Here is a 21,100-nt window from a genome sequence, read left to right as displayed (position 1 = left end):
GCTCGAGTTGGCTGCACTACGCCGCCTGAGAGCCCGCGCAATTCAATCACAGTTTTTATGGACGCGCTGTGCCCGCGACTTTCATCGTCGCTCTCGCCGCGCCGATATTTTATTGATAGCCTGATTGAGTTTTGTCCACCCACCGCTAAGTTAATAAGATATCGAAAGATCGTACTTCCACTCTCTGCTTTATTACCAGGCTACTTTAGTCGGCTTGTACGTACATCCTGATCCATGCATGTGTACTGTGAACAGCTAAATTGAAAACAGCTGTCGATATTTTATACCCACGATGTTAAAAAAATAGTTACCAATCTACTAAAGCCAGTTTCACCAGTTCCTAGTAAAACTTCGGAGAGTTATACACATGTGACATAATTAACGCCATCCAACAAAAAAGACAGCATTATTAGTTTTAAAAAGCCAACAATCAATCTTTAGCGGCAAGTGGTAAAACAGGTCAGATGACGGAGTCTAAATAAAATTATGAATAAGATAAAATAATGAGTATTAGATCTGGCACTTATAAGTTTGAAACGGTGACGTTTCATCCAAAGCTAAATATTCTGCGGATGATTCGACACCTAACAATTAGATAGGGAGACAATAATCCGAGGATGAATATCCTCGAAGCGTCACCTAAGTCGATGATGCGACGCACGCGGAAACGCGCGACACGCCATGTTTAATCGCTTGAGAAACAAATTACTCGCACGCGTTGTTCCGTCAATATAATTAATTTACCTTTAAAATTATGGCCTCATTAAAGCCTGCCCAAATTCTAATGCACAAAAAACCAAAACAAGTTCTTGACATTAAATAATATCATACTTATTAAAACAAAACGAAGTTGAGTCACTATGTCACTAAACGCGTTTTGCTAAATATTTCTTTTATTTTAACTATTACATACTCTACAGACCCAAACTCTTATGGTAGAGTACGTATAATGGTAGAGCAAGTTATAGGTAAGTACATTAATATAGGTCGTATATGGGGCGTGTGTAAGTGCCCTGAATAACATAGACATTATTACAGTCATAGAATTTAAATATTAATATCTGTTCCTGTATGTATGTACTACATATATGTGTAGAGGTAATTAAAATACTTAGGTATTGTTTAAATAAAACATTTATTTAGTTTTAAGTAAGTAGTATTATTTTAGTCTATTTAATTTAATTATAGTGTTTAAATAAAATTCACGGCTTTGCTTGTCCATAGAAACTTTTTAAATACGAAAGTATTTATTTATTTTATTTTGTTCGGAAAACATCTGTGAAATAATAACAGACTAATAACCACTGCTTATCCCATCCCAACTAATATTATAAATGCGAAAGTAACTCTGTCTGTCTGTCTGTCTGTTACGCTTTCCCGCTTAAACCTCGCAACCGATTTTGATGAAATTTGGCATAGAGATAGTTTGAGTCCCGGGAAAGAACATAGGATAAAGTTTTTCTGTGACAGACAAAATTCCACGCGGGCGAAGCCGCGGGCGGAAAGCTAGTGTTAAATAAACTACAACAAACGCACTGCTGCCCCAGGTGGGACCCACGACTTTGCTTGCGGGGAACTAAGCTACAGAGTAAATTAGCAAACCTGTCGAATTTTTAAACTGTAGGTATTTTAATACTGACAATAAGAATAAGAATAGAATAAGAATAAGAATATTTTTATTGATGTAATACACTGTAACATTTTATATTTTATATTAAAACAATGGAGGAACACATTTATTTTCTAGACAACAATCGTGCTTAATGTTACATCATTTCGTAGGTATTGCACCTAAATTATGTAGGTACCTGCTTTAAATGTCCTTTATTACTAAGAATATCTTAAGTAACAAGTGAAATTTTTGAAACAAAATTTTTTTTGTGTCTTGCCTCCTGCTATAATATTAATTGCAATAAACATCTACAGTAAAACAAATTGTAGTTCCTTGAATTCTAGCTCTTCCATTCATCAATCAACTGCTTGTTGCCTAATTTCCTGTACTTTGTCCTTGACCGCAAATTTAACAATAATAATAATTTTCTTATCATTGAATTTGGCTTCTTACAATTCGTAAATAGTGTAATAATTAGTAACAGCTGCCCTCCTCTATGAGGCGCTGGATGAGGTCCTTGGCTTGTTTGCGGTGCGCCTTGCCGGTGTGCGTGCGCGGGATGGCGGCCACGAACGCGACGCCCCCGCGCAGCCGCTTGTGGTCGCTCAGCGTCGCTGCGGGCAAGCAGAGCGGGTCAGCGAGGCCTGGCGCGTGCTAGCCGCCTCCCGCGAGGCTCGCGCGTGTACTCACTCTCGACGACGCGGTGGATGGCGCGGCGCGCGTCGGGCTCGCTGGCGCCGGCGCGCAGCACCACGGCGGCCGCGGGCCCGCGCGCGCTGTCGCTCACCACGCACTCCGCCACGCCCGGCAGCTGCCCCACCACGCGCTCCAGCTCCTCGGGCGACACCTGCGTCGGCACGACAGTGACCCTCGCTTCACTTATTAAACTCAATTAATGCATTGCAGTAGGTATACGTGTCCGACTCACCAGCAAGTTCTCGTAAATGAAGCAGAACTTGATGCGGCGGCAGTAGTAGAGACGGCGCGCGCGGTCCTGGCGGAAGATGTCACCCGTACGGAACCAGCCGTCCGCCGTCATGCTCTCCGCCAGCTCTGACTCGTTCTTATAGTAGCCCTGGAGGAGACAAACGATGTTTCAGAGAGACGAGACGGAGAAACACGCAAAACTGCACTCAAATCATAACCATTCAAGCAAGTTCATGAAAATTAAATGAGTCCACTCAGTAACACTTCTTAGTAGGTATGTTAAATAACCCTCCTTAAATACAAATACAAAATCATTTATTGTGAATCATAGGTAAAATGGTGACGTTACATTAGGTAGTATCACTATGTTTATGTTCCTTCTGGTGCAGTCGGGTAAATATTATAACAAGGTAGCGCAGCGTATTACGTTTATTACTTTGGCGTCTGATAAAATATAACACTATTAACTTCCTATAGTGTCGTCTCATCGACATAATTTTAGTCTGATTTAATAAAATATTAGAATTTGAATAATTATGGCTCCGAAACGTGGGCTCTCACTATAGGCCTCATAAATAAGCTCAAAGTTGCACAGCGTGTTATGGAAAGGGCTATGCTCGGTGTCTTTACATGATCCAATCGGAAATGAGGAGATCCGTAAACGAACTAAAGTCGCTGACATAGCCCGCCAGATTAGCAAGCTGAAGTGGCAATAGACAGGGCACAATGTACACAGAACTGACGGCCGATAAGGGCAGCAAACTTCTGAAGTGGGGGTCACGTAGGTATCGAAAAACGCAGCGTGAGACGTCCACCCACAAGCTGGACCGACGACCTCATAAAGATAGCACGAAAGCGCTGGATGCAGACCGCTACCAACCACGCGATATGGAAATCATTGGGGGTTGCTTATGTTCAGCAGTCGACATCTTATGGCTGAAATTTAATGATGACTGTCGTCTATAGAAAACTTTGAAGACTTAGTAAATTGTGTAATTTAGTACATTTTGATAAAGTAAGAAGAAGAAATTAAGAAGAAAGTAAGTAATCTACAAGTCTAAGCATATTGGTCTAGTGATTTTCAGGCCCGAACTTTAAAAAAATTAAGACTTTTTAGAAACGAGCTTACCTTAATAATAGTAGAGCCCTTAACGATAAGTTCTCCTTCTTCGTCAGTGGCAGCATCTTCATCCTCGCTTTTAACGAGCTGCAAAACAATAGTAGATATTCACTTATTAGTGATTAACCATTCAAATATAAGGAAAAAATCCCAATCCCAACCCAGTCCCCCCACTCCCCCCAATTAGGATGGGATTGTAAGTGTGATGTAATCGTCATCTAGACCAGGCTCTAGCTAGATTATATAAATCTAGACAATTCAAATTGAAGACTCAGTACCCACGCGTTAGGAGCATTATATTCATCTAAACTATTTCAGGTAAACACCATACGCGTCGCTCAACGTCAAGTGAGTGTGCCGGCGCCTCACCCGGTAGTGGAAGATGTTGGCGCAGCGACCGTTGCAGCCCGGCGCGGCGTCCCGCTCGGCCACGGTGACGAAGCCGTGCACCTCCGTCATGCCATAACCTTCGCACACGTTGCTGTCCGGAGCCATTTTTTCCTGTAAACGCTCAAACCATTTCAATTCATTTTTGTATGTATGACATTTAAGTTTAAAAATCTATGTGTTAGATAAAACATAACTAAAATGTTGTTACCTTTAGAAGGGTCATGATGTTGGGCGACACCTGCGAGCCGAGCGTCATCACGGTCTCCAGCGACGAGAAGTGGTCCGGCGTCGCCGCCTTGGCCAGCTGCTTGGCGAACGGCGGTCCGAAGAACGTCCAAGTTGGCTGCCAACATAACACAATCCACTCGTTATGTAACGACCTCAACGACACTAGCAATGCCACCTTCAGAGTTATTCATTCATGTCATACCCTGCATCTTTGCATCATGTCGAGTACATTTTCCACGGTAGCCTCTTTTGGAGACATGACCAGTGTGACGTTGTACACACAGCACGTGGTAACGGTGATGGTGAAGGTACCCCACTGCGGGGTCGAGAGCAACATCACGCGCTCCGTTGGCGTGGGGAACTTCTCGTAGTGCATCCTAGTGTCCGACCGAAACTAGTTTTACGACCGAAACCGAAACCGAAAACGAATTTCGGCAACGGTGTCTATTTCGGCCGAAACCGAAACCGAAACCGAAACTTCCTTACAAGGCTCATATTTTGAGGGAAAAATAAAGAAATGCCAAAATGCACTGCCTGAAAGAATCGCACAACCTACTCCGACTACATGACTAGCCGCGCTATAGAACCGGCTGGGAAGGGGTATCTTTGTTCAACAATAGCTTCGAAAGTAATAGACGTAGACTAATAAATTTACATTCGTTTTGTAGAATAGCTCAAATACTAATAATACAATGCAAATAAGACATACTTTAACGACCAGTAGGCCTAAGATGCGCGCCGTGATAGGCGGTTATCACGCCATTTTATCGATTTTGCCCATACAAATTGACGTCGATAAAAGTTATCACGGCGCGCATCTTAGGCCTACTGGTTTTTCTTGTGTTGGAAAATAACTGAAAATAGTCATGTTTTTTTCTACTTAAATCCATTCCTACTTCCTTAAAATGTATGAAACTTGTTTCTGTTTTCTACTTTACTAATAGAACATTTTATCAGCTATCGCATGACATAAAAATGAAAAACTTAAAGCCTTGTATTTTTTTGAGAAATGGGTCAAGCCCCAAATTTGAAGTATTTTCATCGATAAAATTGTCCATAGATAACGCCCTTAAAGTTTGATCACTACATGCCCGGACACATTGTATAATACTATAAATTAAGTATAAACTATGATCGTAATGCACATTCGGTTTCGGTCGTAGTTTCGGCAAGTTTGCCGCCGAAAACGAAACTAAACCGAAACTCGTGTTTTTACCGAAACTCAACCGAAAACGAAACCGAAACCGAACATTCGGTCGGACACTAGCATCCTGTGGACGTAACTTTTTTTTAACCAGGAATTTGCAAAGTATAAAACTTTGCAAAGGAAAAGTCCCCAAGCTACCCATCCTTATCGCTCGCGCGTAATTATGTTGCTGTCGCGCTCGCACACTCACTGCGGGCGCCCGTCGCACAGTCGCGACAGCAATATAATTACGCGCGAGCAATAAGGATGGGTAACTTGGGGTCATTGGACAAAATTCTACGTGCTCACAGACCAGGCTTTAGTCTAAAAATAATATGAAACATGACAATATGCAGTTTAAAAAAAATTAAAATTCGAAAAGGATTTGGTTATTAATGAATAATGATTAACAATGTGCAACCGACCAGACGGTGGGCAGCTGCGCCACCAGCGCGCGCTGGTTGTACTGCGCCGCCTTGGGCAGCCCCGTGGAGCCGCTCGTGGGCAGCAGCAGGCTCGCCGCGCCCTCCTCGCTGTCCTCCGCTCTGCACACGACCACGCGGGTGCCACATGCGAGACAACGAGAATGGAAGTAAGAGACACAGTAGCTTCGGGCACCAGGATTAGGATACAAAGAAGTTAAGTACCTACTTTTTATTCAAAGCTAATCTTATTTTGGGGCTTCGTGCATTTGAAGAATAATAATCACTGTCAATATTAGTCATTCATTGTACTCCACCGTTATGTTTAGTACGCACTCGAAAGAGTCAAGGTCGTCGGTGTGTCCCTGGATGTAGTCGAGCAGCGCGTCGTCGTGTATGGGCAGCACGTGCGCGGGCGCGGGCGCGTCGGCCGTCGCGACGCGCACCGCCGCCTGCGTCGCCTCGTCGCAGAACACCAGCGCGGGCTCCACGAGCCGCAAGTAGTGCTGCAACTCATCTGGAACAAGAACAGTTTTAATATGCAAAACGATACAAACACAAAAAATAACTTGAATACTCAGTGATCTCTGTTAGCACTGACGTGAATCTAGGAAGTTCGTCGACATACATTTAGTGGCACCAGGATCAGCGAGAGACGCGAAGACGCCCGCCAGCAGCAGGCCCAGGTACACCGCCACGGTGCGCTCGTGGTCGCGCGCCACCAGCATCACGGTCTTCCCCTTCAGGCCCTGGGCGAGCAGCTTGCGCGCGAAAGGGATGGCCAGCTCCAGCATCTCGCGGTTCGTGGTCTGCTCGCCGGTGGCGCCGTTGATCTGGCGCAAGAACAGACGGGTAACAGCGAGGTCCCAGCGGCGGCGGCGGGCTCGCGCGGCCGCACTCACCATGCAGACGAAGTCGGGCGCCTGGCGCATGCAGTGCAGCAGCAGCTGCGCCGCGGACACGCGCGCGCGCGCCTCGCGGGAGGGCTCCCGGCCGCGCGCGCGCAGCCACGCGTCCAGCGCGCCGTCCGCGTACCGCTGCGCCGCCGTCGGCGCGCCGCGCACCACCGCGTGCGACATGCCTGGGGGATGCCTCTCAATTAGCTAAGTATAAGATGGTGATGGTGAGAGTTTAGATTTTCATCAGATAATATTATGCGAGTGCAGTGTTTAATTTATTTTATTAGGATGAAAAACTAAGGGTTGTAATTAAACCGGCTTCTTTTTATTACCATTTTTCATCTCTAAAAATCCACATTTTCCTATGAATTACTTAGTCAACCGCTATCTATGAGCGTCTAAAAATATTATCTCAGCCACTATGTATGTATGTATCTTCGTTGTAAGCTACTGTTATACAACTTAGCATGGTAGTTATTTTTAGCATCTAAACTTGTAACTTGAATTCAAGCAGTAAAATCTAAAATATTCGTATATGGCAAGAATTCAGTAATCGCGTCGCCATCTACTTTTATAACTCAGCATCTTTAAAAACTATTGAAACATGAAAATTAATAACTCGTCCTATATTCTTTGATCATCAGAATGTACCAAAAATTGTCATCAAATATTATTATTTATTATGGAATGGTCATCAAAATTTACCTTTTTGCTCTAATAGTAAATAATGGCCCTTGGATTTGATAGCGCCTTTGATGCTCTGCTACTTTTGTGCTTGAGGTTGATGAGGAATAGCCGTCAAAGACCAGTCCTTCCGTGGCCCTTGTTGCCTTGTCTCGTCGCAGATTGTTAATATTTTGACACCTTTTCAAGTAATAAAAATGGCAATATTACTTTAAGGAGGAGGCCCCCGTCATATACGATGTTTAGTTTAGATGTGCGACACAATACATCATCTTTGAATAGCAGTAGTTGGTACATACATTATTGATTCAGGAACAGATCTTTGAATTTACCACGCATTCATGGTGTATCTCAAAAGAATGGGTATACAAAATTTTGTAGTAAGTAGGTATAATAAACAAGGTAGTGACGTAGTACTGATATCTAGACTTACAGATTAGACCCTACCCTACAAAGGTAATGAAATGCATAATAACTTGGATTGAAGTCCTCGAAAGCAACGCCTGTTTATCTGCAAAATAATGTTATTCCGGATTGTTTGGAAGTTAGTCATATAATAAATCAAAATAAAAGAAAGAAAAAAAGAAAAAAAAGGATTGAGCTCTGCTATAAAAGTACATATGTTGGACTGTTAACTTGTCAAGAAACCGGCCAAGTGCGTGTCGGACTCACGCACAAAGGCTTCCGTACCATTGATTTATGATTTTTTTTTTTTTTAATTTAAGTTTAGGTTTACGATTTACGAGGTATTAAAAAAAACTACTAACTAGATCTCGTTCAAAACAATTTTCATTGGTAGTTTTTATAGTAATGTACATCATAAAATTAAATATGTTTTTTTTAGATTTTTCATTTTCTTATTTTAGAAGTTAGAGGGGGGGGGGGGGGACCAACTTTTTTCCAATTTGGAAGCGTCTGTCACGCAAACTATTCGGTTTGGAAGAAAAATATTTTCGAAACCTCGATATCATTTTTGAAGACCTATCCATAGATACCCCACACGTATGTGTATGATGAAAAAAATTTTTTTGAGTTTCAGTTCTAAGTATGGGGAGCTCCCAATATTTATTATTATTTTTTTATTTTTGCATCAAAATCTTAATGCGGTTCACAGAATACATCTACCTACCAAGTTTCACCAGTATAGCTCTTATAGTTTCGGAAAAAAATGGCTGTGACATACGGACGGACAGACGGACGGACGGACGGACAGACGGACAGACAGACAGAGATGACGAATCTATAAGGGTTCCGTTTTTTGCCATATGGCTACGGAACCCTAAAAAATTGAGTATGGTAGCAAAAGCCACTGGTTTATTTATATTAATTATTGTACTCCCAACAACCCAGTCCAAGTTCCGTACTCCGTAGATAGGTCCGTACACTTTTGTAGTCGTAAAACCGTAGGGCTCACACAGATCCATTGTTATTTCTAATTTATGTAAATTATAGTCACTTGAAACGATTGGTTCCATTACAAACTCTTAGAAATAACCGCTCTCAAGACATTTCACATTATTTACACGGCGAAATACCTACCTACTCGTAGATGTAGGTACTTCTTTATTAAACATTTAACTTGAAATGCATAATAATGTACCTGCAAAATATTAAAAAAAACTGTCTTCCCTATTCCCTTATAGGTGCCTTGTATGTATACAATATTGCACACTACCTACCTACGAATGCGTGGAACACAATTTTTGACTTCCTAACTTTGTTAGTTAACTCAGAATACAGATTAACTTGGATGTTCATGTAAAAAATTTACATCGTCCATAAATCTTTGAGTAATCGCTGTACACCGATTAATTAAAGATTCTGGTCAGATTTGAGCAATTGCGTTTTGTTCGATAAAAGATACTTGCTATTTGGTTCCATAAAACTTAATTTAGTGTAACTTAGTAGAATAGTATAAATAAATAACGTAGTCAGACAATTCTGCCGTGCTAGCAATATCAGCAGTAACTCCATTTTTTGGAAAAACTATAATGAGCTATAAATATTTCAGATGAGCTGACAGGAGTTTTTTTAACAGCAAAATATTGGAATTAGGTACTGCTGATATCGCTAGCACGGCAGAATTACCTACCTATAAATATTCCGGTGTTCCAGTCAAGTGAAAGATCCATCGTCGCGTAATCATAAGGGATGCGCTGAACAGCCAATGGAGGTAGAGCATCCGCCGCAGATGCAACTCCGAAGCTGATCGCGGCTCTCAGACAAGCAGAGTGAGTTCCGGAGGACATGGGGACTATATTTATAATTCATTCAGACATACATGCATTTTAATGGTAGGTGCCCTGTCACATAAAAAAAAACTTAATTAAGTTAGCATGTTCAAATTTATTTGGCATTAAAGTTTTAAATAAATAATAACCTCGGAAGGGCAGAAGATCCTCAGTGTATCAAAAGACGAGCTACCTTTTGAGTGCACTCAGCGATGGATCTTATAAATGGCAACAGATTTGGCGTGGCCAAAAGAAGTTTTTTCATTCGAAAACATAATAATAATAAGGGAGAGTCGGGTAATTTGGACCAGATTTTTTCAATCCCATTTTACACATAGTTTTGTTCTGTTTTTGCTAATGTACCTACATGGTGTACAATAAAAGAGAAATTATTTAACTTACTATTTCATAGGCATTAATTAAGAATCAAACGAACTTACCTGTGATGTTTGATATCTAATTATACGAGTGTCTTGACCGAAGATGATTATGTTTTACATGCAGCAGTACCTGGGATGATGCCGTCCTTATCACACTTTTAGAGAATATTTATTTAAAAATATAAGTTTTAAATATAATAAAGTACGTGTTTTGACTCCTCAGCACCGTAGTACATTCCGCGGTCCGCCATATTTCTTGTCATTATTTTAGAGCAAATTTTTTCGATCGGTTAAGGGTAATTATTCTCGGGTGAGGTGGGACTGTAATCATCTTCGGTCAAGACACTCGTATAATTAGATATCAAACATCACAGGTAAGTTCGTTTGATTCTTAATTATACTTCGTATCTCTCCCGAAGATGATTATGTTTTACATGCAGATGTTTAGAGCATCGAAAAAATTACAGCCGTAGAAACTATTAACTTGTTCAAGGTATTTTAGTAAATAAACAAAACATTGTTTACTTTCGTAATAATTAATGATGGTTTTGAAACGAACAGTTAACAAAATCACAATCACACAAAAAGTTAAATTAAGTAAGTTTCTAGTCTAATATTTAAGAAATGCCTACTTGACAAGATTCGGTCCACCAGCTTGCAAGCCTTACGAATGACTTACAAATTTAAAATTATTATTAATAAATTAAAATTTTTTAATAACGCCAGCCCGGTGGACGCAGACGTGGCCCGTATTATGAGCGCTATAAAAATCGATATTATCAAATTTGAAGTTCCACTGAGTTACCACTTTTTAAGTGGTTTTTGGTAACTGACAAAAAGATTATCATCTGTGCGTATACCAATAGTCCTGTCAATGTAAGATTTAAGTGTTGAGGCTGGGCATAGTACAAGGTTGTCCATAATGTACGGTAATATATAGGTACAATAATAAATGGTTGATAAAATTAATCAAGTCCGGTTTTAATGTTTTCATCAATTTCATCTACCTACTTTAATTTATATTTAGTTTGGATACAATAAAATATTATTAGTAATATTATTAGATAAACTCGGAGTATTCATTATCTGTGCAGAAACCAGAACTAGAAGAGGTATACACTTAACTGTAATTTTTTTCAGGGAAATGATAATTTAATACCAAGTAGTGTCATATTTAGGCGGTCTGAGGCGAAACACGCTTTTGAGAAAACGTTTGATACAGTCATTAGTAGTAATATCCTGATATAACAGTATAGGTAAAGTCAAACGGTAACCATTGAGAGTACTGTACTGTAACTAACACGAATAATTTAATTTGTCCGTTGAGTATTCCAATAAATGAGCTGAATTGGAATTACAACCATGATTTTAGACCTGAAGTATATTGTATAATATTAGTATGTACTATGTGAGAAAGATGTCATTAACATATCCAGAGAATTAGTAGGTGCGCCTCGCCTCAACTGCGATTGCCTGATAAGTTGCCGACCATCAGGGTTAAATCCGCATGGAGAGGATGATCAACTCTGAAGGGCGAACACAACAGATTTTTGTTAGGTTCGAAACGTATTACTTTTGAAACGAGGAGCGCCTTTTTTTTTTTTTTTTATTTTTTTTTTTTGTATAAAATTTTAGAGAGTTACATTAAATGTGAAAGTATCAATAACTTCGGAAATATGGTCTAACTCCCAAGATGCATTCGTAGAACATTGGTGATTTTGAATAGTAAATGTACGGTCAACAGCACGTCAACGTAAACACTGTGGTATCTTACGTAGTTGCGATACGGGCGACTTTGCAACGAAAATGTATAGCTTGATGTGATGTCTGTACTTGCAAATAAGACGAATTCTGGAATACCAAAAGGTAATGTAATTTCTGTAAATGCGTAGTCTGCTAAATTCATAGTACGTGTCTATATTTGATTGACGAGATTCGAAATCTGTGACCACGTTTTCACACCCAACCACACCAATTCCATAACTCTCGAACAATATTATTTAAATTTGTGTGCTGTATACTACCCCTTTTTTTTATTAGGCAATAACCGTTGTATTGTCTATTCTTAATAAGTAGGTGAGATGCAAATGTTTCAAGATCATAGAGTGCAGCGAGCAATTCCAGGGTATTTAAATGTAAAAGTAACTGTAACTGGGACCAATTTCCGATGGCTGTTACACGATGCGCGATTGCGGTTGAGGTTGACCAGTGGTTGAGGCATCGAAACAAATCATTTGATTACAGGGTACATGATGTGCTGTGTCAATGTAATCTCTCCAGTCTCCACTATGCTAAAATATGTTTAAAATACTTGGCAGATGCATTATAATGTTTATTGTAGTTATTTGAGTAATTGAGTTCCAAGATGTTTTTCCCGGTAACTTCGTGTACCTACCTACGATATCCAGCCGTAATTTTAACGGCGGGGCACGCTGAGGTCAATAACCCCAAGAATGAAGCAAATTACTCGAATGATATTTTTCGTAGTTTTTAGCATTACTAGTGTCTTGCACTTTTGTTAAGTTAAATTAATTTTTGTCGTATTGAATGTAAATTTTAGAAATGTAGGTAACATTATTATTTTGATTAGATAAAAAATCTTTTGTCCTCCTACCCTAGTTGCTCTTATAAATCTCCCGTTGTTTGAATATTATTCCAGCATTCTGACCGTTCCAATACATAAAAATTGGTACAGGTATTGGTACAGATAGATGGCCGTGTGATTGCAAAAGGTGTAAAACTGCTTTTAATAATTTTGTAAAGACAAAAGGCACCGTGCGGATGTAAGACAAAAACGATCGATCACGAAGAAATTCAAACAACTGAATATTAAAGTGCATGGAGTTCCATGACAAACGAAGCCAAATTCATCCATTTTCAGCAATTGGTAATAAAAGATAGGAGTCTTTCAAATCTAAGGTTTTCACATAATTTATCTAATTAATAATGTAAAGTCAGTGGTAGTATTGCATTTTAAAATAGTTCATATTAATGGATTTTAAAAAGGAATTAAATTCCTTTAAATTTTAGAATAAATCTATGTCTACAATTTGGCTTTTGTACAGTTGTCGTATATACCTACTACTCCCCTCAGGTGTAGTATGTGACCTACATTGGGGTACTCCAACTTGGCATGGTTAAGTTTAAAATGGAATTTTATAACTCTGATCCAGGACAAAATAGTAGTATCATTTAATTTTGTTATGTTAGGTAAGCCATTTATTTTAGTAGTATTTAAGTCTACCAGCTACTAGCACCTTGGTGCCTATCTGCTGAATAAAATTATCATCTCCGATTCGGTTGATGATAGTTGGGTCTCGGGTTAACCGGAGACGGCCCCGCGGCGCAGGCGGCGGCGGCGGAGCCGGCGGCTGCTGGGCTGGCCGGGGTTCACTCGCTGCTCAGCGGCTGCCGCTCACAATGCCCCCCTTGCGTTTAAAGTCTGATGAGTTGTAGACGTGCTGGGCTGGTATTACTGAATTATATTAGTCATAGATGTTTTCGAGTGGTCTGATAAATCTGAACCAAACAAGAGATTCGTTTTGATTTCTTTTATGATATCTCTTTTTTTGCTTGCTAATGGAATTTGTGATAGCGTATCTTCTTGACAGTGATTCTCTAATGAGTGTCACAAAGTAACCGCCAGCATCGCTCAAGGTTTTCATAATTCCTTACGGAATATTATTCCATTTGTGACATTGCTAGGTCATCAAATCATATTGAAGGCTCGGTGAAATCAGTTGCAATAAGGGTGCGTACAGCAAACAGAAGCAGAATCAGATGTTCAGTAGTATTGCTGCCTTTGTTGAAGTAATTATTATGCGCAATTTTTAGCAGGTAAATAATGTTTCATCAAGTCTTTTTTATTTGTAGGTAGGTTATCCTTGTGAAAGTCTTTGAAAGGCTTTGTCTTGAAAAATACCCGGTATTTTCGTCTGATGTAGGTAATTATTGTATGCTATTTTAGTAATACTTCACAATAAAGATTTTTGTATTTGATAGGGTAACAAATTATAAATACCCCACGTATATTGTATATTATTATATTTACAATTATGTTATACTATTTTACGACGTGTTCATACGTCTACCCACGTTATAAGATAATACGTTAGGAAAATAATCAAAGCAAAATGCAATCAGTTTAAAAATGTCTTATCCACACACGATATATGCCGGGATAATTAATACTCTCAAAGGCAATAAAGCATCCACACACGATATACGTCGGGATGTTTATGTATTTTGTATAACACGATTTTTGTACATGTAGTTTAGTATCCACTCACGATATACGCCGGGATAAGCAATAAATCATCCACACACGATTTACGTCGGGATGTTTATGTATTTTATATAACACGATTTTTGTACGTGTAGTTTAGTATCCACACACGATATACGCCGGGATAAGCAATAAATCCTCCACACACGATTTACGTCGGGATGTTTATGTATTTTGTATAACACGATTTTTGTACGTGTAGTTTAGTATCCACACACGATATACGCCGGGATAAGCAATAAAGCATCCACACACGATTTACGTCGGGATGTTTATGTATTTTATATAACACGATTTTTGTACGTGTAGTTTAGTATCCACACACGATTAAGTCGGGACACAAAGTATTACCACGGAGTGTAGTTGAAAATATTCATTTTTAATACAAAAAATAGAAATTATTCACATTATTTCATAACAATTTCAAAATACACGATTCACAACTTACCAGAATGTTTTAAATATGTATGTATGTATGTCTGCAAATCTGCAGTGACTGCACGATGGAGACAACGATGTTTTTTCTGGTTCATCATCATCAGATAAAACTATAATTTCTCGTTGTCTATGTACATACGAGGTTTCTTAACAAAACTTTTCACCATATCACTATTATCACCATTACTTGATCGTTTCCTTTTACCCATTTTTACGCTAAGTTATTTTTATTGAAAAAGTACGTGTGAGTCGGACGAACACCAACACAAGTAATGACAAGAAATATGGCGGACCGCGGAATGTACTACGGTGCTGAGGAGTCAAAACACGTACTTTATTATATTTAAAACTTATATTTTTAAATAAATATTCTCTAAAAGTGTGATAAGGACGGCATCATCCCAGGTACTGCTGCATGTAAAACATAATCATCTTCGGGAGAGATACGAAGTATAATCCACATGATTGTCGTATATTCAGCACAAATCAACAAAATTTTAATACGAGTTCAGAGCTTTGGTCCAATATTAGCCAACCGGTTTGTACCACAGGGTTACTCAATTGGATTTCAACAAGTGTCAAACCTATAAAAAACTATAGCAAAATATTATGCGATACATACTTACAACTTAGGTAAGATAATAATTATGAATAGGAACACTACCTTGTTTAGGCATTATACGCTTATCATTCACGTGTAACAAATAACTAACTCGCTTGATGTTTACGTCGTGAGGCACGGCCCGCACGGCGCGGCGACGGCCCGCCGATACGGGGATGCGATTTTATTTCACTTTTTAAACTAGTATTACGTGTGGATAGTGGTAGAGCTAGTAATACATAAGGATACCTACATTTTTGATCTTAACCGCCTCATCTATTAATAATGCATATATGCTGTTTGTTTTCCATAAAATAAATAAATAAATAAATAAATAAATATCGGAAGTGCCCTGAAATGTATTGTTATTAAATAGAATTTAAATATTTATAGGTACATACAGGAACAGGTACGTTGGTAGACGTAATACAAATATTATTGTTTAAATAAAACATTCAGTTTTATGTAAATATACAGTCTAATTTATTTAATTACAGTTTTGAAATTTAAAAATTCACAATATTTTTCAATGAGGATATGGTAACTATACAACAAAGGTAATGTAAAACAAAGGTATGGGACCCATCACTTTGCAGTAATTTAGCAAACCTGTCGAAATTTTCAACTGTAGGTATTTTAAGCTGTAATAATAAGCCACACCGCGTCATGGAGGAAAAACATTTTTTCTAGAGAAAAATCGTATTTAATGTACATCATTTGGTAGGGTATAACACCTAAATTATGCACCTGCTTTAAATGTTCCATATTACTAAGAAACTCTCAAGTAACTAGATAAATTTTCCAACAAAATGATTTTATTCTGATGAGTTGCTGACTGCTATAAAACAAATTGTAATAACACTCATCATCAATTTATGTACTCAATAGCAGCAAGCCCCTTCCTCTATGAGGCGCTGGATGAGGTCCTTGGCTCGTTGGCGGTGCGCCTTGCCGGTGTGCGTGCGTGGGATGGCGGCCACGAACGCGACGCCCCCGCGCAGCCGCTTGTGGTCGCTCAGCGTCGCTGCGGGCAAGCAGAGCGGGTCAGCGAGGCCTGGCGCGTGCTAGCCGCCTCCCGCGAGGCTCGCGCGTGTACTCACTCTCGACGACGCGGTGGATGGCGCGGCGCGCGTCGGGCTCGCTGGCGCCGGCGCGCAGCACCACGGCGGCCGCGGGCCCGCGCGCGCTGTCGCTCACCACGCACTCCGCCACGCCCGGCAGCTGCCCCACCACGCGCTCCAGCTCCTCGGGCGACACCTGCGTCGGCACCACAGTGACCCTCGCTACACTTATTAAACTCAATTAATTCTTTACAGTACATATCCGACTCACCAGCAGGTTGTCGTACTTGAAGCAGAACTTGATGCGGCGGCAGTAGTGCAGGCGGCGCGCGCGGTCCTGGCGGAAGGCGTCGCCCGTGCGGAGCCAGCCGTCCGCCGTCATGTTCGCCGCCAGCTCCGACTCATTCTTGTAGTAGCTCTGGGGGAGAAATGATGTCATCAAAGAGAGAAACACTTAAAATTTTTGCAAAAAAAAATGTATACCTAGGCCAATGTATGGCAAAGAATAGCATGGTATTTTATGATAATGTAGTATGCGCGTCACTACGCACACACTCACATCCCTTACATAGTATATAAGGCAATGCACGTCAATAAACGCACGCTTAATAGCTCTTAATACGCAGTCAGTCTACTTATTTAATCGTCCCAACGCCCAACGTTGCATGGCGACCCTGCCAGTGCTGCTCACGCAGCATTGCGCAGATGGTTTAGTAGAAAATATTAAAATTAATTAAAATAATGTTGAAAATGTAGTGAAAAGTGGACTCGTAAAAATGGACTAAAATTGGACTTAATTAATAAATCTTCAATAAAATTATCGAACTAAAAATAAATGCGTACGTGAAATAGAAATAACAGTGCCAAAAATCAAGAATTTCCTGATCCTGATCAAGATGCAAGAAAACGGACCAAAGCAATGTTTGCTCTGTTTCGTTTACTTTCATTATTACTTATTCACTGTCTACGATGGGAATTAGTAAATTGTGAACTGAATTCCAAAAGCCTAAACTTGGCAATGACTTATGATCGGTCAAAAGGTCACCTCTATACTCTAGTGTCTATAGAACACACGTCAGAGACTATAATTAAACTTACCTTGATAATAGTAGAGCCCTTAATGTACAGTTCTCCTTCTTCGTCAGTGGCAGCATCTTCATCATCGTTTTTGACGAGCTGTAACATGCGAGCAGTTTATAACGTAACCCTAATCTTATTCATGGCATGTAACTTAGGCTCATTCACAAATAAATATCTGCATTGTGAATCATAGCCGCTCAAACGGCCTTGGGTACCGCTAGAATTGTCTGGCCCAGCACTGTTCGCTTCTAGCGTAGGTGCTTCTATTAATTAGATCATCAGTCCACCGAGTGACAGGTCTACTTAAACTACGTCTTTTCTGCTTAAAAATATGAGCCACGTGCCCCGCCTACTGTTACTTCAGCGCTACGTTGGTTCCCCTATACTGTAGATCTTCTAATTTCGAAAACATAATTTTGCACTTTAGTATTTGTTGAGGCATGTGCATACATGAGTTGTCCTTACCCTGTAGTGGAATATGTTGGCGCAGCGGCCCTGGCAGCCGGGCGCGGCGCCGCGCGGCGCCACGGCCAGGAAGCCGTGCGCCTCCGTCATGCCGAACCCGTCGCACAGGTTGCTGCCCGGTGCCATTTTTTCCTAAAAATAGTGAAACTATTAACGGAATTTCACCAAACGTCAAATTAGTTGGCTTCAGTTGTTGTTATCGAGTAGAATCAGGCCTGGCTCACTCCGCGCGGTACATCCGATAATTACCTACAGCGAAGCGCCCCGCCGGCGGGTATTATATCAGGCGAGTGTCACGCGCGCGCCCGTCAGGACGCTGGCGTGCGTTGTAGTATGATTATAATTCTATGATCGAAGTATTATTTAAAAATGGACATAAAGAGAAAGAAATATAAGCGGCGTTCGGGTGTTTAAATTCGAAAAGAAATCTACCGGATTTATCTTTTTTTTTTCGCTTCCCAAAGATGCTGAAAGGTATGTTGGCCATGTAGGTAATCAATAATTCTTAGGATAGTATAGGAACCTAACCTACTATGACTACTGCTCAGAATGCGTTCGTTCGTTTCAGCCAAATGACGTCCACTGCTGGACAAAGGCCTCTCCCAAGGTTTTCCATAATGAATGCACACTTACCTACATACGTACCTCATTACAAATAAGTAGATTAATTATTTTTTTACTAGACAGCAACCCTAACAGCGTAAGAAGAGTTCAGAGGCACGCGATAGAAAGAGACAAAACTTGTAGTCGAATAAAATTGTAGGTACGTAGTGCTGTGCGAGCTGAATTCCACTGTATCGCGTCGTAGCAAGACTCGCATTTATTTAAATCGTCTTGCGGAGTAATCCTTCTGTACCTGTACTATTACTTATTCTGTGGTAGAATATGAGATCTTATTGCTATATTATAATGTATGTAATATTGATGATGATGATAATCACAACAATGTTGAATGAATATGACTCTATTGAGAATAATTAAAGCTACACATATAGACAGATTTAGTTTCCGTAATTTTGTTAGTTGAGTTGCACATTTCAGTCTTCAAAACTCTCACTTTAAGAGCGGCCATGATGTCGGGCGACACCTGCGAGCCGAGCGTCATCACGGTCTCCAGCGACGAGAAGTGGTCCGGCGTCGCCGCCTTGGCCAGCTGCTTGGCGAACGGCGGCCCGAAGAACGTCCAAGTTGGCTGCCAACATAACACAATCCACTCGTTATGAGGTCGTCACCTCAACGACACTAGCAACGCCACCTTCAGAGTTATTCATGTCATACCCTGCATCTTTGCATCATGTCGAGTACATTTTCCACGGTAGCCTCTTTGGGAGACATGACCAGTGTGACGTTGTATAAACAACACGTGGCAACGGTGATGGTGAAGGTACTCCATTGCGGCGTTGTGAGCAACATCACACGCTCCGTAGGCGTGGGAAACTTCTCATAGTGCATCCTGTGGGCGTAATATTTAGAAGCTAGTTAAGGACTCTACAACTATGATAATCAGCTGGACGTGAAAACAAAAAAATATAACAAAATTAGTAGGTACATTAATCCGAAGTATTAACTTAATAAATCTTAAGGATGAATCACTTATCACGGTTTTGAATTTTAGGAAACAATTATAGTCTGTTTTAATAATGTTCGGATACTTCATCAAAAATTGGAACTGCAGAATGTTGGAGTATGTCACCCGGAGTTAAAGTCAACATTTTAATGAAATAAGTAATCATTAATTATTGAAAATGAAATTATTTAAGTTAAAAACAAATCTCAAGAAACGTTCTTTTGTATAGTAAAAAAATAACCCAATAAATTGGTTTTTATAACATTTTGTTTTAGATTTGAAGAAAGTACTCCAAATGAATCACCCATTAGAATAGTTCTAGAAAGGTTTATTAACCGATCGAACTACGAGAATATTCCAGACACCATTCAGAAGACTATGCAATCAGGTTTTATATTAGTTGTTAAGATAATAGAGTGTGCGACCGACCAGACGGTGGGCAGCTGCGCCACCAGCGCGCGCTGGTTGTACTGCGCCGCCTTGGGCAGCCCCGTGGAGCCGCTCGTGGGCAGCAGCAGGCTCGCCGCGCCCTCCTCGCTGTCCTCCGCTCTGCACACGACCACGCGGGTGCCACATGCGAGACAACGAGAATGGAAGTAAGAGACACAGTACCATAAAGCAAATGGATTAGGATATAAAGTAGCTTGAGACCTACTTTTTATTCGAAGCTAATCTTATTTTGGGGCTTCGTGCATTTGAAGAATAATAATCACTGTCAAATTAGTCATTCATTGTACTCTACCATAATGTTTAGTACGCACTCGAAAGAGTCAAGGTCGTCGGTGTGTCCCTGGATGTAGTCGAGCAGCGCGTCGTCGTGTATGGGCAGCACGTGCGCGGGCGCGGGCGCGTCGGCCGTCGCGACGCGCACCGCCGCCTGCGTCGCCTCGTCGCAGAACACCAGCGCGGGCTCCACGAGCCGCAAGTAGTGCTGCAACTCATCTGGAACAAGAACAGTTTAATGTGCAAAACGACGAAGACACAATGGACTCCTTGAATACTCAGTGATCTCTGCAGCTCAGACATGAATCTCGGAGGTTCGTACATACACTTAGTGGCCCCAGGATCAGTGAGGTACGCGAGCACGCCCGCCAGCAGCAGGCCCAGGAACACCGCCACGGTGCGCTCGTGGTCGCGCGCCACCAGCATCACGGTCTTCCCCTTCAGGCCCTGGGCGAGCAGCTTGCGCGCGAAAGGGATGGCCAGCTCCAGCATCTCGCGGTTCGTGGTCTGCTCGCCGGTGGCGCCGTTGATCTGGCGCAAGAACAGACGGGTAACAGCGAGGTCCCAGCGGCGGCGGCGGGCTCGCGCGGCCGCACTCACCATGCAGACGAAGTCGGGCGCCTGGCGCATGCAGTGCAGCAGCAGCTGCGCCGCGGACACGCGCGCGCGCGCCTCGCGGGAGGGCTCCCGGCCGCGCGCGCGCAGCCACGCGTCCAGCGCGCCGTCCGCGTACCGCTGCGCCGCCGTCGGCGCGCCGCGCACCACCGCGTGCGACATGCCTGATGCCTGGGGGATGCCTGA

The 21,100-nt window shown here is 41.3% G+C and overlaps 2 protein-coding genes across 2 annotated transcripts; both read right to left on the bottom strand.

Annotated features, from left to right (window-relative positions):
- Nucleotides 1-1,225: 1,225 nt before the first annotated feature.
- Nucleotides 1,226-21,090, bottom strand: LOC135082503 (luciferin 4-monooxygenase-like). Its single transcript, XM_063977301.1, has 12 exons — nt 20,900-21,090; nt 20,626-20,830; nt 20,338-20,518; nt 20,006-20,125; nt 19,288-19,462; nt 19,067-19,201; nt 18,010-18,141; nt 17,563-17,640; nt 16,736-16,882; nt 16,504-16,660; nt 16,013-16,427; nt 1,226-1,602 (listed from the first exon to the last, which is right to left on the bottom strand). Exons 1-11 carry the CDS (start codon nt 21,074-21,076, stop codon nt 16,285-16,287), a joined length of 1,650 nt encoding a protein of 549 aa, XP_063833371.1. The 5' UTR covers nt 21,077-21,090; the 3' UTR covers nt 1,226-1,602; nt 16,013-16,284.
- Nucleotides 1,721-6,964, bottom strand: LOC135082139 (luciferin 4-monooxygenase-like). Its single transcript, XM_063976889.1, has 11 exons — nt 6,788-6,964; nt 6,514-6,718; nt 6,222-6,402; nt 5,889-6,008; nt 4,480-4,654; nt 4,258-4,392; nt 4,029-4,160; nt 3,669-3,746; nt 2,541-2,687; nt 2,303-2,459; nt 1,721-2,226 (listed from the first exon to the last, which is right to left on the bottom strand). Exons 1-11 carry the CDS (start codon nt 6,962-6,964, stop codon nt 2,087-2,089), a joined length of 1,647 nt encoding a protein of 548 aa, XP_063832959.1. The 3' UTR covers nt 1,721-2,086.
- Nucleotides 21,091-21,100: the final 10 nt, after the last annotated feature.

The sequence above is a fragment of the Ostrinia nubilalis genome, chromosome 21, assembly GCF_963855985.1.
Source record: "Ostrinia nubilalis chromosome 21, ilOstNubi1.1, whole genome shotgun sequence".
NCBI lineage: Eukaryota > Metazoa > Arthropoda > Insecta > Lepidoptera > Crambidae > Ostrinia > Ostrinia nubilalis.
Note: the sequence above shows the minus strand (reverse complement) of the source record. Positions and strands in the feature narration are given on the sequence as shown.

What these genes read in the sequence shown, in the direction of transcription:
- LOC135082503 (XM_063977301.1), bottom strand. Translation starts at nt 21,076, where the DNA reads ATGTCGCACGCGGTGGTGCGCGGCGCGCCGACGGCGGCGCAGCGGTAC. An exon ending in CCAACATATTCCACTACAGG is followed by an intron (nt 17,641 to 18,009) that starts GTAAGGACAACT and finishes CGCATGTTACAG; the next exon opens with CTCGTCAAAAACGATGATGA. An exon ending in AGGGCTCTACTATTATCAAG is followed by an intron (nt 16,883 to 17,562) that starts GTAAGTTTAATT and finishes TTTCTCCCCCAG; the next exon opens with AGCTACTACAAGAATGAGTC.
- LOC135082139 (XM_063976889.1), bottom strand. Translation starts at nt 6,964, where the DNA reads ATGTCGCACGCGGTGGTGCGCGGCGCGCCGACGGCGGCGCAGCGGTAC. An exon ending in TGATCCTGGTGCCACTAAAT is followed by an intron (nt 6,403 to 6,513) that starts GTATGTCGACGA and finishes TTCTTGTTCCAG; the next exon opens with ATGAGTTGCAGCACTACTTG. An exon ending in CCAACATCTTCCACTACCGG is followed by an intron (nt 3,747 to 4,028) that starts GTGAGGCGCCGG and finishes ATTGTTTTGCAG; the next exon opens with CTCGTTAAAAGCGAGGATGA.